The sequence below is a fragment of the Seriola aureovittata genome, chromosome 8, assembly GCF_021018895.1.
Source record: "Seriola aureovittata isolate HTS-2021-v1 ecotype China chromosome 8, ASM2101889v1, whole genome shotgun sequence".
Lineage (NCBI taxonomy): Eukaryota > Metazoa > Chordata > Actinopteri > Carangiformes > Carangidae > Seriola > Seriola aureovittata.
Genome location: NC_079371.1, coordinates 12,931,052 through 12,945,945, shown reverse-complemented (window position 1 = coordinate 12,945,945; position 14,894 = coordinate 12,931,052). Strand labels below are relative to the sequence as shown.

General features: G+C 40.6%; 1 protein-coding gene across 2 annotated transcripts in view; it reads right to left on the bottom strand.

The window, feature by feature from the left end:
• Positions 1 to 6,457: 6,457 nt before the first annotated feature.
• Positions 6,458 to 14,894, bottom strand: part of macrod1 (mono-ADP ribosylhydrolase 1) — a 110,236-nt gene continuing 101,799 nt past the window's right edge. The window contains exons 9-11 of one of the 2 annotated variants that reach the window (XM_056382516.1): positions 12,618 to 12,699; positions 10,489 to 10,518; positions 6,458 to 6,940 (exon numbers count right to left, since the gene is read on the bottom strand). In XM_056382516.1, coding sequence (XP_056238491.1) covers positions 10,514 to 10,518; positions 12,618 to 12,699 — 87 coding nt within the window. In that variant the 3' untranslated portion in view covers positions 6,458 to 6,940; positions 10,489 to 10,513. The remainder of the gene's footprint in view (positions 6,941 to 10,488; positions 10,519 to 12,617; positions 12,700 to 14,894) is intronic. The other variant, XM_056382515.1, reaches the window with a different exon arrangement.

The following is a 14,894-nucleotide window of genomic DNA, read 5'->3' as shown; positions in this document are numbered from 1 at the left end:
TGCGGCCTTCGTCTCCCCCCTCTGCCTCTCTTTCCCTCTGACAGGCTTTCAGACAGTAAATCAGAGACATTGATCCAGCGCAGCGCCCAAGTGTCCTGGATTCTGCTAAAGAGCCATTTTCATTTCACAAGCAGTTTACTGGCCTCGCTGCCCCCCACCCGTAAACATCACCCTCCTCCCTCTTCTCTCGCTCTCTCCATCATGGCCTCATCCATACACATCACCCATCTCACCTAACTGCCAGATCCCCATCCTCTCTTGAGTGTGGCTATTTTCCTTACACTTTTTGCTGCCGACTTTCAATTTTCTTACAAGAGAAATACCTTGAAAGGCTAGAAACATTTTACTAACAGATACTGACTGCACACACACTTATACTCTGTGCCTGCATTCTTCCACAACCAGGGTCCACAGCACAGCTGGGCTCCTTGAATTGGTTCCAAGAGGTCCAACTCTAATTTCGCTTCTCTATCATTTCTTTGACATCAGCACAACTGAGAAATGTATAGGGCTACTTTGTTAACAGGTTTCTCTGTCTATAAGGTAGTTTTCTAATCTAAGCCTTATTTAATGTGGAAAACACGAGAGAAAAAGCAGCCCAGAGTTGCTATTGTGTTAATATCATGCAAACATCACAAATCTTTATCTCTAAACCCGGAAGGAGTAGCTATCCAGTGTATTCACATATACACTGATCAGCCACAACATTACAAAATGGTTGCAATGTCACAAGCCACTGAGTGTGTCCATCAAAACTGTCAGTCATTTCAAGTTGTGGCCACTGTTTTTCTGTGAAAAGCACTGTGTGTCTGGGATATGCTGTCATGATTTCTCTTGACATATATTAAATGTGGAGCTCCGTCAGTTTTCTCATGTTGCTTGTAAAACACACTTCCCACAGTGATGACTGTCACTGTTAACTGGCATTTACTCTAAGATAGCCACCTTTGTAGCAGTGTTTATGATTGCATTAAGCATTATTAAGTGTGATTAAGTAATTGCGATTAATAGTGCCCTAAACCACCATTTGTGTTTTGTGTAAAGCAGTTGATTCAAAGCTCTCAGATCAGTTTCCCACCTTGAATGTGAGACAACCCGAATGGAGATCTGTCCTAAATATGAATGACTTCTATGAATTCTCTTGTTGCATTCATGTAATGCGAGCAGAATGGAAAGAACGGGAAAACCTCCCATTAGACCAATTTGTGTTCATGCATTTTTCCAATATGTTAGCCAGTGTTACCCTTGCAGCCACGTCACTTAAGTAGCCAACATTAGCTACTTTGCTGTAAGTATTTGGGACACTTCCTTACTGGTGAAACCACATACAAATAAACTGTATATAGCTCCTTTAAATTAGCTAGCTACTTTGTTTAGTACAGTAACTGACAGTGATGTGGTTTTGTAGCTATTTTGCCGCAGGGTTGTTTGTTGTATGTTGTAGTTCTTTTTACCAAGTCGTAGTTGTGAGAATCTCCGGATGATGCCAACTCGGGATAACAACTAAGAAACTGACATGAGTGCCCCCCCCATTTGTAATTATGGTGTAAACAATACAACGTGAATGTGACATATTTCGGTGTTATGTGCTGTGTATCAGTTCTGATTGCTGACTTTTATCCTTAAGTGCCCGTCAAACCACAAAGTGACATTTGCTTGTCCACAACCTGCTGTTGAAGAGGGAAAACAGAGCTGTCAGAGCTAACAAGGCTGCTTAGCTTTGCCTGGTCTCTAACGGGACAATAATTTCCACACGGTTTATTCAGAAAATCATCTTTGCACCATCGACTCCTGTTCGATAACTGCCTGCAAACCACTTTGTTGTTTGTTGTTCTTTTGTGGGACAGTTTTTACTCCAACAGAGGCGGTAACATAAAAGTGAACTCAGTTGTCACACAGCTAATAATCTACAATAGCTTCCTCTATTTTAGATTCTCCAGTTCCCTCACAGGTCAGCACTATCAAGACAGCTTGCCGTGGTAAAGCTCTTGAACTGTACACAGGTCCTCTGACTGTGATGATTCTATTAGAAATAATTGAAATGTCATTTTAAATTCTGGTGCGTCCAGGACAAACGCCAAAGATCCTGCAGACACACAAAGGTGTTTTCAGTCACTGTCTCATTAGAGCTATGTTCAGCTGGGAAGTTGGTGGAGCTGTGTATGTGAGGTCAACTGACTCCACTTATGCTTAAGGATGAAAACAGTTGTATTTTGTCCTTCCCAGAGTGGCACAACAAAGCTAACAGGGGAATCAGAAAGACATGAGTCAAGCACAGTACTGTCTATACAGTATGATGCTGTACACCCCTATACAGTCATGAAAGGAGCGCTGTGTCTGAAATCACACCCCCATTCACTGCTTCTTATATAACAAACAGTCATTAGTTTTATCTATACTAAGCAGGAAACACGTAGTGTATGACTCATTATGTATCATAATTGACGGCTGTGGAGTAACACGACTAATTTTTGTACAATGCAACACATTCCAATGTGGGATTACTGGCAGAAAGCAGTGTACATGTCATGAACAGGATTTGTTTTGGCTGTGGAGGATTTTTTTGGGCACTATAGAGCACACATTTCACAATTGTGGTAGTAAAAAGGGAATAGACAATGAATTCAGCCCTTAAGAATGCAAGATGTGCCAAAACGTAGATCTTTAAATTAAAGACTGCATCAGAGTTATTACAATGTGCAGCTCTCCCCTCCTTTCTTTCCGCCCATAATTTTAGTTCAACAAGAGTTAACAGAGTGACAATCTTCCCACATTGAATGATTATAATGGCTGCTGTAAGGTAGAAGCAGATTTTATCGATACAAATATATTTATTGTGAAGCACTTTGCAACTTTTATTTTGAGAAATGCTGAATAAATAAATCTTTATCTACAACACACACTCAGAGAAAGATTTGACACCTTATGTGATACACATTGCTGTATTTGACAAAACCTGCATATAAATAAATTAGCTTATCACACTGCAATTAACTGCACTACCCAGGCCTGCAACAACAACACAATGAACAGCTGAGACACAGCATAATGAAAACCACATTCAGAGAGCTTGCCACAATAAAAACCATTCAGCGGAATTGCAAAACCGCCAATTTCCCTCATTTTATATAAGAGCATTTCAGCCAAACCAGAAACAGTGCAACAGCAGAGAAATGCAGCTTCTGAATAAGACCCACTTAGATTAAAATGACACAATGCAAAAGCAATAAACAAACAGACAGACTAACAATCTGAAGTTTATTCCACGTCTCCCTGCTGGAAGAAACTCAAACTGAGCAGCAACAAATATGTTTAAGTGCCAAGAAAATGTTGAAATGTTGACAAGGCAGTAACCTACTAGACTGCAACGAACAAAGTCAGCAACAGCATTCATCAGCCTGAAATAATTCTTCATCAAACACCTGAGAGTTCACTGCCTTCAGATACTGTTAACGGAACAAGCAGTTGACATTTCCCAACACACACTCAGTACTTTCTCCCTCACACACACACACACACACACACACACACACACACACACTTCCACAGCCTTTTGCACATGAGGTCTTTGCCATTGAAGGTATTAAAAAGGTACACACACACATATCCGACGCACACACAGGTGTGTTAGCGGGCCGTGAGCAGTGAGTAATTTCCAGGGCCAACAGGATTATCAGTGTATGTTCAGGAAGATGGCAGGGGATAAGCCTTCAAGTTAACGAAACAGTTAGCGTAATTGGTCTTCATCTGTCATCTCAAACAGAGCTGTGGACTGTTTGAGGACGAGAGAGAAAGAAAGAGAGAGGGAGGGAGAGATTACTGACGGGACAGTGATGAAAATTGGTCGGAGGATAATGAGTCTAGTTGTCTTTTCATCCTCCCATCCTGTCTCTCTCTCCCCATCTCTCTCATTATTCAGAGTGACTAGTCGGAGAGTAGCTTCACAGTCTGCTGCTTATTAAAAAAGCCAGAGTGCCTTTAGATGAGTTCATCAGGCTCTCCATCTCTCTTTTCCCTCCATCCCTTCATCCTCCCGCCAGCTCTGCATCCTCTCATCCCTTCATCCCCACCTTTTTTCCCTTCCCCTCTCTCAGTTTGAACTCCTACATCCTTCCTCTCTCTGTCTCTCTATCCCTCCCTCTTCCATCTGTTTATTTTTTCCACCATCCTGTAGAGTAAAACAGCGAGAAGGAGAGATGAGGAGGAGGAAGGAGAAGAAACAGAAGAGGCCCAGACATGAGGAGAATCAAAGAGCTCAGGAGAGGAAAAGACAATCCCCTTTGTGACAGATGATGCTTTTATACAAAAAGGGGGCTTCTCCCAATTTCCTGTTGCTATTCTTTGTAGTTTATTTTTTCCCCTGCAACCACTCTCCTTCCTCTGGCCCAGCACTCCACCTCCCTCCTCCCTGTGCGTCTGCGCCACCGTGGCAGATTGTTTGGAATCAATAAAGATGGTTGTTGGCAGATGAAAGTCATGGGGCGGGACGGTGGCTCGCTAAACACTCATTTCGCTTCACACAAATCACCGCCTGCGTCCCGCCGACACGTGACGGCCACATCCCGCAACAAACAATTAAAACCTCATACAGATGCGCTGCAGGGAGAAGCATGATGGTGCTTGGATAAATACACATATGGTGTGTTGTGACAGGCAGACAGGCAGCTAGGGTAGATGGGATTTGGACAGCATGGAGACAAAAAGGAAACAAAGGAAGGAGGAGAGAAGGGGGGAGGATTGATGATCGTTGTTAAAAATTAACAGGTGCTACAGTCATCAAAAAAAAAGAGAGAGAAGCTATGAAAGTGGAAAAACTGCAAAATGATACTTCTGGTAGCACAAGTATTCAGATGCTTTACTCCAGTAAAACTAGTAACACTACAACATAATACTTTATTACGAATAAGAGCCAAGCACAATGTAGCTACCTAACATACTCATACTTTAACAATAATACACACACACACACACACACACACACACACACACACACACATATATATATATATATACACATATATATATACATATATATTAATTTCATCCTGTTTAGTCACAACTTTGCTCACTTGTTTTCAAACATAGCAGGCAAATGCTGTGACAACCCACTGCACGTGACCTGCTCAGCACCAAATGACGGACAGACACAGGTAGTGACCAGCTGTTGAACACAGTGAAGCATTTAGCTGCAAAAGAGCCAAATATCTCCCTCGGGGATTTGGTAGAGAGCAAAAACACAGCTAAAAACAGAGTGGACACTGGACTACAAAATGAAATATAAAATAAGCAACTGTTTGCTAACAAGTTCACCATAGATTTGCTATAGCCACATAGCTAACTTTAGCATTAACAGCTGTTTACTTACCAGTCTGGAAGAAACGTTGCGAGTTCAGCATCAGACTTTATTCCTATACTCACCAGGAGTTGTCTCCAGAGGTGGAAAGCAACGCCAATGTCGAGTCTTTCACATCTTACTGAAGTGAGCTCGCTGACCAACCAGCCCCGGCCCCTGTCGTCGCTTTCCAGTGGCGTCTCACTGCGGCCTCCAATCTGCCCTCAACACGTGGTTCAGCTCAGTGGGCGTTTTATAACCTCTTGTATTATAAAGACTATAATGGCGAAGCTCCTGTCAGAGAAAACTTAGAAATAGCCCCTTAAAAGTCGGCTACCTTTAGTGAAAGTACCTCTGGCCCTCTGAGAGTGATTTGCATATTACATGTATGTTTTATTGTTATATTTGTCAAATTATTGCTTGTCATTGATATTTATGATGAAAACGGTTCAGTGATAATTCATTATCATACCTTATCAACTTTCAGTGGAATTGTATGGTCACAATATAAATGGATTTTATTACCATTCTAAGAGATACAAATCTTTTAATTATAAACTAGTCACTTAAGTTCTTGACTTACATGGATGGAGACTTTTATGTCTCTTATTATCTTAAATTTTTTTTATTATGACATACTGTATATTATTGTTGGAAGAACAATAAACAAACTATAAATATCATGTTGATATTAACCATCTGACCCAGCCTTACTGATGCTTGTTTATATATGTATATATGCAGTTTAAGTTAACAAATAATTTTAAAAGCAGACGTCCTTTGTGTGTAAAATCTGAATCTTCAAAGTAACTAGTACCTACAGAGGTCAAATAAATATAATGCAGTAGAACATTCAATATTTCCCTCTGAAATGTAGTGGAGGATAAGTATAAAGAAGCATAATCGAAATGCTAAAGTAGAACTATCTTAAAACTGTGCTTAAGTACAGAATAAATTTACTTTCCACCACTGCTGACAGATAAACAAATTCCCTCTTCCTGTCTCCTTCACATACAGACGAGAGAAAACGAGGAAGGAAATATTCATGTGAAGTGTTCCCTTGTGATGCTCAGCTCACTGACTCGTATTGCATCCCGAGAAATAATCAATTCACACACACCAGAGGCCTGTGTGATTCGTTTTAATAAGCTTTTTGTCATTGTCTCACACACATGCACACAGAGTGAACTCCCAATATTCTCATAAAGCACATGGGACACATAACTCACAGGAGGTTGTGAGCTTGATGCAAAGCTACCACTGATCACAGACAATAAAGGTCAAGTTGGAGTGCAGCTAAGGGTGCACACAGTCCATTTTTCAAGAGGATTATCAACATCATTTCACACTTTCATCTTGACACCTCTTCACTTCAACCATTAGTGGGAAAAACAGAAACGAATTAAAATCTGCAGAAGGCCAGCGAGCACTTCAAAAAAAAGCTATCATCCATTTAGGAGTTATCCTCCGGCTGAGGAAGGTCTTGCTCTGCATCAACAGCAGGGAGGAGGAATCTGGATATTGAGCGTAGCGGTGTGTATCCACAGCAGCAAAATCTGACAGATCCACTCTCTCAGAGTTTACTCTTGACAGCAGCTTCTGTGGGAGCTGAGAGAGGGGAAAAAAACACTGTAAAACAAGGGAAGAGAGCATTTTACCTTGGTCATGCAGCGGTTAATAGCATTTTGGCTTTTGGGGCGTCCGGTTGCTTCAGAGGGATCTGTTAGTGAGGATTAGTCACTCTCAGTGCAACATGGCTAAAGACACACTCAAAACATGCAAACGCAAACACACACACACACACACACACACACACACACACACACACACACACAGACACACAGACACACACACACACACACACACACACACACAGACACACACACACACACACACACACACACACACACACACACACACACACATCAAACAGACAGCTAGTGTGGGTAGTGCCAGTTGTTGGAGACACATAAGGTTTATAGCGGAGACTTGGAGGCCTGCCTGCAGCAGCTCTGTCACACAGACAGACAGTTCCGGTCCATCTACCAGCCAAGCACCGCTACTGCTCGCTCACTGCTGCTACAAAATCTGCTGCACATCCATTAGGGGAGAGAGACACCAACAGCTAGCACAGACATTTTAAAGGGACACACCTGCCTTTTTGGAAAATAACCTCTTTTTAGTCAACTGACCCAGTGTGAAGATTAGAAAGTGCTGATTTCAGGCTTCATGTGAAGCTGCTGAAACTTTAGTGTGTTGAGCGGAAGCTAAGATTTTGCCTCATCACAGACGTGCGAAAACAGGCCCTATAACTCTGAAGCTGGATGTTTCATTATTCATTATATAAAATAACTTTACAATTTGACCATGAAATCAAAACTAATATTATGCTTGTGAAGCAGCATTAACAGTTTTTTTTTTTTTACCAGTTGGGAAACAGGAACAAACTCTGAACACAAACTCATATATTATGACCTCAAAAAGTAATTGTGGCAAACATGTTAGAAAACCTTTCCCTATTAACACATAGATGCAGAACCATATTAACTTTCATTTGCAGTGTATTATTCTTTCTATATAGCTCTGTTTTGATCTCCACCAGCACCTGAGGGATAAATCTGACACTTTAGCTGCTAAATGCTCCACTATGTTCACCAGCTAGTTGCTAACTTTAAGTTGCCTTCCCTCCGTTTAGTACCACTCCTGTATGCAGACCACAAAACAAAAACAAAGAGCTTAAAGACATTAAAGCGCTGTGTAGAGCAGGTGGATTTGTCACTATAATCAACATATTTTCACATTATGCATAGTAATTTGATCCATTGTTAATATAAAGTATATATTAGTGGTAAGTGAATATTAGTGCAGCTAAAGAGCTTGTTCGGTAGAATGTAAATATATTTGTTTTACTGTCTAAATTCTTGCAAGAATTCATTTTCCTTTAAGCCTGTATAAACATTTGGTGTCGCCACCCAATGAGAGCATATTTGGAGACTGTGAATGATGGCAGACTTTCTCTCCAACTAGACAAACTGAAGTTCTACTTTAGATACAAACTCTCTTCTTTGAGGTCAAATAGAAATCAGCTTCTGCTCCATTTTTGTCTTCAGTTGAGTATGAATGGTAAGGCTTACTTTTTTTCCCCTAATTTAGGGGGTCTGTGTAGTTCAAGGAACCAACATTTATTGTAAACTGTTAAACTCATACTGTTTGGTAGTGTGGGTTTGGAAGGTATTTGTTCTTAGTCATTGTTACATTTTCATCTACAAAACACTCCTTAGTAAACTCAAACCCTACACACGGTATTTAGCTTTTTGTATAGAGCAGAGAGTATAAGGGCATCACAGTTTGAGATCCCATTATTTTTTAGCAACTGATCTTCCCTGCGGCTGCCAACAAAATGAGAGAGAAATCCTTCCTGGTATCAGCCACTACTGTCTGCAAAAAGATCAAAAAAATTAAGACTCTTAACCCAGTGTCTGAGTTTAAAGCTTATGTGAGAGATACAGCTGCAAAGTTGATTGGATTCTGCTTTTATTTTTAATAGGCTGCTCCTCTTTTCTCTCTGACTCTTATTTAACTCCTTGTCTGTCAGGGCATGTAAGTGAAATACTTTAAATCCTCAGTTTATGGTATGTTTTTATCTTGTCTTATTTCTTTAACTGTGTACGTTTTTATGTGAAACTCTGTGCTGCCGTTGTGGCTAACCAGTATTAAAACATGCTCTGAATTGTAAAGGTAATTGAGTAACATACATATTAATGTTATACTGAGTGATATATTCAAACCCAAGGGGCATTTCTCTGTAGCATTGACTTTACTGCCACTAGAACCATGAAATGTCTCCTTTCATTTAAAATTAAATACAGCTCTCACTGTGTTTCAGCATCAACCTTGCCTCACAGTGTTGGCTTTTCTTTTGTGTTGTCAGTAGAGTGAGTGAAGGGTTGCCTGTCGGTTAATCTTTCGTGTTAACTTTTCTCATTTCAGTTAATTCATTGCTGCTATCATTTGTCACATAACTCTGGAAGTGGATTTGTTAAAATTAATAAAACCTGATTATTGTAATTGCTTTTTAAAGTCTAATAGCACAGACAGGGGTAAGTTTTAAAAGCTCTATTTCAGGTCCACAGTTGTTTACACTGCCAACGTCTTACTGTGTGTTAAGAATATGAGTTTGAGTGACTGTACTGTCTGAATAATTCAGGTAAAAGACTTTTTTCTCTTTTTTCCCCCGCATATGCTAGACTTTGACCAAATTAGATGTAGAGCTGTGCAGCCATACATTTCTAGGATTTGTCCTCAGCAATTCCTGGTTGTTTTGATGGTCTTGAGTTTGTTGCCGTAGCAGTAAATGTATGCGGAGGCAAATGAAAAGAATATCTATCTGTTTTATGAAAGCAGAAAGCATGAGATTGGTTGAGACCTTGCACTCAAAATGTTTTGGAGGCGAGAGGTGAGTTTGATTTATAGCAGTGGTAAAGCATGTCATTAGAGGTTATGGCTGCAGTTGTAATACCAATGCTTAATTTGAATAATTGAGTGAATGACTGATCATGCTTAGGAGCCCAGACTGCTGGGCATTATAACACTATCAATCACAAGTGTAATCAAAACAAATGGGTGAAGTCATCATGTCACAGCTTGAGCCAACATAAAATTTACGTATTTACCAAACTTCATTTAACCACACAGATCAATCTGCAATAATGGCACACTATTTTCTTTTTAGTCTATTTTGAAAAGCATGTGAGACAGAACTTGCAGATGGAAAGAAGGACCTTGGAGGTTTAAAGCGCGGCTGTTTTTTTGTTTTTTTTCAACACTTTTCACCTTTAGAGGAAAATGCTTTTAACATTTTCTCCCTCAGCAAAAGTTTGTAAACTAGCCAGCTTGAGGCCAGCAGTGCCCATTACTTTCATTCAGGGATGCACAGAATGTAAAAAGCCATTTGCATTTAACTGAGGCACAAAAACAGGCAATTTATTCCCAAAATATGACAAGTGCTGGTTGGAGAAAATGTTAGGGTTCCCTTCTATGAAAAACAATTTAGCATTCACACAGGGGTTAGGGCTGCCCAACTACAAACACACTAAATGTAGTTATTTCTCTTAATGGAGCAAACTATACACATTGACACATGCCGTGTTGGTTACCTGAACAATGAGCTGGTGTCATTGGTCAGGCTAAAGGGGTGGGCACAGAAATGAAAGCAAAACACAGATGACTGGGTAAGAATCAACTTTCCAACACTGAACTTGGAAAATAAAAGACACACACACTCGCACAAACAGTCTGCACATTTCTTTGGCCAAAAAAGGTCTTAAACACCATTAAAAGAATAGTTCAGCATCTTGGGAAATACACTGTTTTTTTGCTTTTGTCCTCAGAGTGAGATGAGAAGAACAACAGCTGAGTGTAGTGGCTGTGTGTAGCTTCCCTGAGTGTGGTCCTCACAGTTTCCCCATTCACACGTTTCCCATCAGGTGTCTAATACGCTGAGAAAATCCAGGTGTAATGTCATTTACACTTAGCCACATACTGTATGTATACACTGATGAGCCAAAACATTATGACAACCTGCCTAATATGCTGTTGGTTCCCGCTGCATACTGCCAAGGCATGGACTCTACAAGACCTCTGAGGGTTGGAGGTGCTCTGTGGTATCTGGCACCAAGATGTTAGCAGCAAATCCTTTAAGTCCTGTTAGTTGCAAGGTAGTCCCTGTCAGAGTCGCTTATATCTTTACACCTTCACATTTCTCCTGCGTCCAATACGCTGGCCACATGCGTCGTTGTTAAGAGATAACCAACGAATTTCACTTCATCTGTGAGTGGACACAGTTTTTTTTTTGCCTCATTAGCACATGTGTCTCTGTTAGCCAGAATACAAATGTTATTGCATCCATTTTGGTTTTCCCGAGCTACATGTAAATCAGGGTTGGTTCTTACTCCAGTCCAGAAGGGTGGTGGCAATGCACCTGAAGTTTTTAGGTAACAACTAAACACCAGAGGAATCACTTGTGCACTTTAGCTGTGACAATAACAGTTTAAAAAGCCTTCCAAGAACTATCTGTAAACTAACACGCACTCATGATGCTCCCTCACCCACACAGATCAATGCTCTCTCACACATACATTTACACAGTGGCTATGTATAAAGTTAACTGTGGTAATGTTTGTGAGTGCATAAAAAGAAAAAGATACAACATGTAAATTAACTTTAAAGGAGCCGACAGATTTTTTAAGCTAAGCTATCAATGTCCTGAGTCCAGCTCTTAACACACTGACATGAGGTTGTTGTCAAAGCAAATAAGTGTATCTCCCAAAATGTTTGACCATTCCTTTAAATCTTTTTATTGTGCTGACCTTTTAATGTTTGCATCACACACAGGCTACTGTTGATAATGAATATGTTTAAAGTCCTAATCATGTCCCTCAACCTGGTTATGTGGATTGTTCTTAGTCTTGTTCTTGCATTTCATAAAACATGTGAATGGCTGTTCCAATAAATACGTCAGAAAAGGAAAACAACAACTGTCTGATTTTTAGTGGTGCAATAAATATGAAAAGAAAAAATATTTTGCAGATCACGTCTCGTTGTCTCTCACTGAAATTATTCCACACCATAGCTTACATGACATACTGCTTGTGTAACACAGATCACTATTTGCATTTGACACAGTGCCTTAACTCCCCAGAACCAGAACGTCTGACAATCAATCTGAATTTGTGTTCTGATGAACTGAACTGATTGAATAAATGAATGAAATAAATTCATGAGTAGAATAACAAGGCCGTTTCTCAGATTGTCAGTGATGGGAAAGGCTGAGCCAATAAACAGAAAATATGCATCACATGTACGGTATGTCAGTATTACACCTCTTAATGTGCTCAAGTGTGTCACTGTGCAATAAAATAACTTGATAAAACACACCTGTCCCACTGTGCATGTTTATGTGTATTTACCTTTTTTGTCACTGCATTGTGTGTATATGTAGCGATGTGTGTGTTTATTTACTGTAATTAAACACAATTAAGTGTGCTGCAGATACACACAATGTGTCTAATGGCCTTGTGTATGTGTGAATGTACTGAATGTGCAAATAGCACACAGTGGATGATGCAGAGTATTTATCACACCACTGTGTAAGTCTCTATTAGTGTGTGCAGCTCAATTGAGCTGGGCTGAGCTGCCAACACTGTATATAGGCGTGTGTGCGTGTGTGTGTGTGTGTGTGTGTGTGTCTGTGAAAGAGAGAGAGAGAGAGAGAAAGACAACTCACCAGCAGGGAAGTAGAGCGGGAGGTTCTGCAGATACAGTTCCTTATCCGTCGGCAAGAACACACAGAAGATGACTCTGTCCAGCTGACACACACACACACACACACACACACACACACACACACACACACACACACACACACACACACACACACACACACACACACACACACACACATACACACACAACAATGACCTTTATTACAAGCATATGCAATAAGCATGAATTCATCAATAGCAGAGGGGGAACAATGTAATAGTGTGTGACATTGTGCGGCGGCGATATCTGGAGAACGCAGCTAATGCATCAGTCCATTACTCCCCTATTAGCCCACTATTATGATCATGACACAAGACAGCGCTTACTCCACTGTATGCCAGGGACAGAGTGCTAGAGAGAGACAGCGTGTGTGTGTGTGTGTGTGTGTGTGAGAGAGAGAGAGAGAGAGAGAGAGAGAGAGAGAGAGAGAGAGAGAGAGAAAGGAAGAGGTTAGACAGAGGAAGGACTTCTGTGTAGGTCTATAAGTACTTGTATTGTACAAGTGTGTGTGTGTCTATGCATGTGTGTATAATAGAGAGAAAAGTAACTGTGTGTTTTAGTGCATGCCCCTGAGTGTTATACTGTGTGAGTGTTTTTGGCACTAGGTTGTCAGTTTTACACACACACACACACACACACACACACACACACACACACACACACACACACACACACACACACACACACACACACACACAGCCATAAACATAATAGCTTTCAAATAATATTAAGACACTGGTTGTGTGAGTGAGGCTATTTTACAACAATCTTTATGCTCTCTGCTCTTGTGTTCTTTAGACTCTGGCTCTACAGTCTATAATATTTACACTATGCCCTATATAACTGGACATACAGTACAGTACTCGACACTATGCAGCCTGTTCACTACCGGTTTTATCCTTCCAGGGATATAAACTTCACTGTACTCTCTAATTTCTCAGATCCTGACAAACATTATTACCATCTAATGTCTCCACACAGGTTTTTGATTTTTCTGTTCTGGGCGAGGTAGTGCAATTTATAGCCAGGCTGTTCCTATCATGTTCTGCCTGGTGTGGGAGTTTAAGTCTCATTGCTTTCAAAGTCATTTCAGCAGCCTGGTAGCCCGCAGCCCGTGTTTTTCAGTAACAGCTTGTTGCACAATTACCATCACTCGCCAGAATTTGAATGGAGGCTAAAAGGGAAGATATGGAAATGTGCGGTAAGTAACTACATCCCCTGGGCTAAGGTTCGAAATCTCTAACCTCCACGCTGAGTTGCCTCCACTTGCGCCATTTTGCAGCCTCCCTCATTCAAATTAAAGCAAATACTTGTGAGGAGCGATACAAAATGGCCTCCAGAAAATGGCAGCAGTGGGGAGCTCATTTTGATACGACTGCAACAGAGACCCTGGAGATGCTAAAGCTAACAATAACATCAAGTGAATGTAATGGGCTCTCTCCGAACTGACTGTCTTTTAAGGAAGCACAGTTCCTGTAAATATTCCCCTCTCAAACAGAAAATCAGTCTACAGCAAAGTTTATTTTTCACATCTAGCATGGTTCTCGTTGTAATCACTGACCTGCTGCGGAGAACACGCCGACACAAGCAGACTTTAAACACACATTAGCTTCAACTTGACCATCCTGACATGTGATGCTGTATTTTACTGGCTTTTAGTTTGTATTGAATAAATGTAAAATAAAAATGGTTCTCAAACTGTCATAAACCAACTGAGGTTCAAAGTTGTTTCTTGATTTTGGAAACAGCAGCTGAGAAAAACAATCTCACCACGACGTCCATTTAGTAGCTGTTCTGGAGCTTTCAATTGTATCACAGGATCCTCTTAATCAGATGAAGTTTTAAATGTTATAAACCGTCAGCAACCGGTATCAGCATTTAAAGAAAAACAAAAGCTCTGTCACAGCCAGCAGTATTAACCAGCACTGCAGTATTTGCCCATTTGTATGAGGATGGTATCAGATTTCAGGTTAACCTTTGAAGCTCTGTCTTGCTCTTTGTTGGATTTGGGAAGGTTTACACTCCAGCAACCCCAGCCAAGGTTACCTGAGGTAGTGTTACATTTGCCAAACGTATTCCTGAAAACACATTGTTTGCTCATAAGTCAAACAGGGTTATTTAACAGGGTTAACTAGCTCTACACTGCAATACAAGAACAATTATGTTTCTTAATTTCCACTGTCTTTTAAATACGGTTGAGGCTGCTGATTTCGGCCTGGGACCTGTTAGCTTTAGCCTT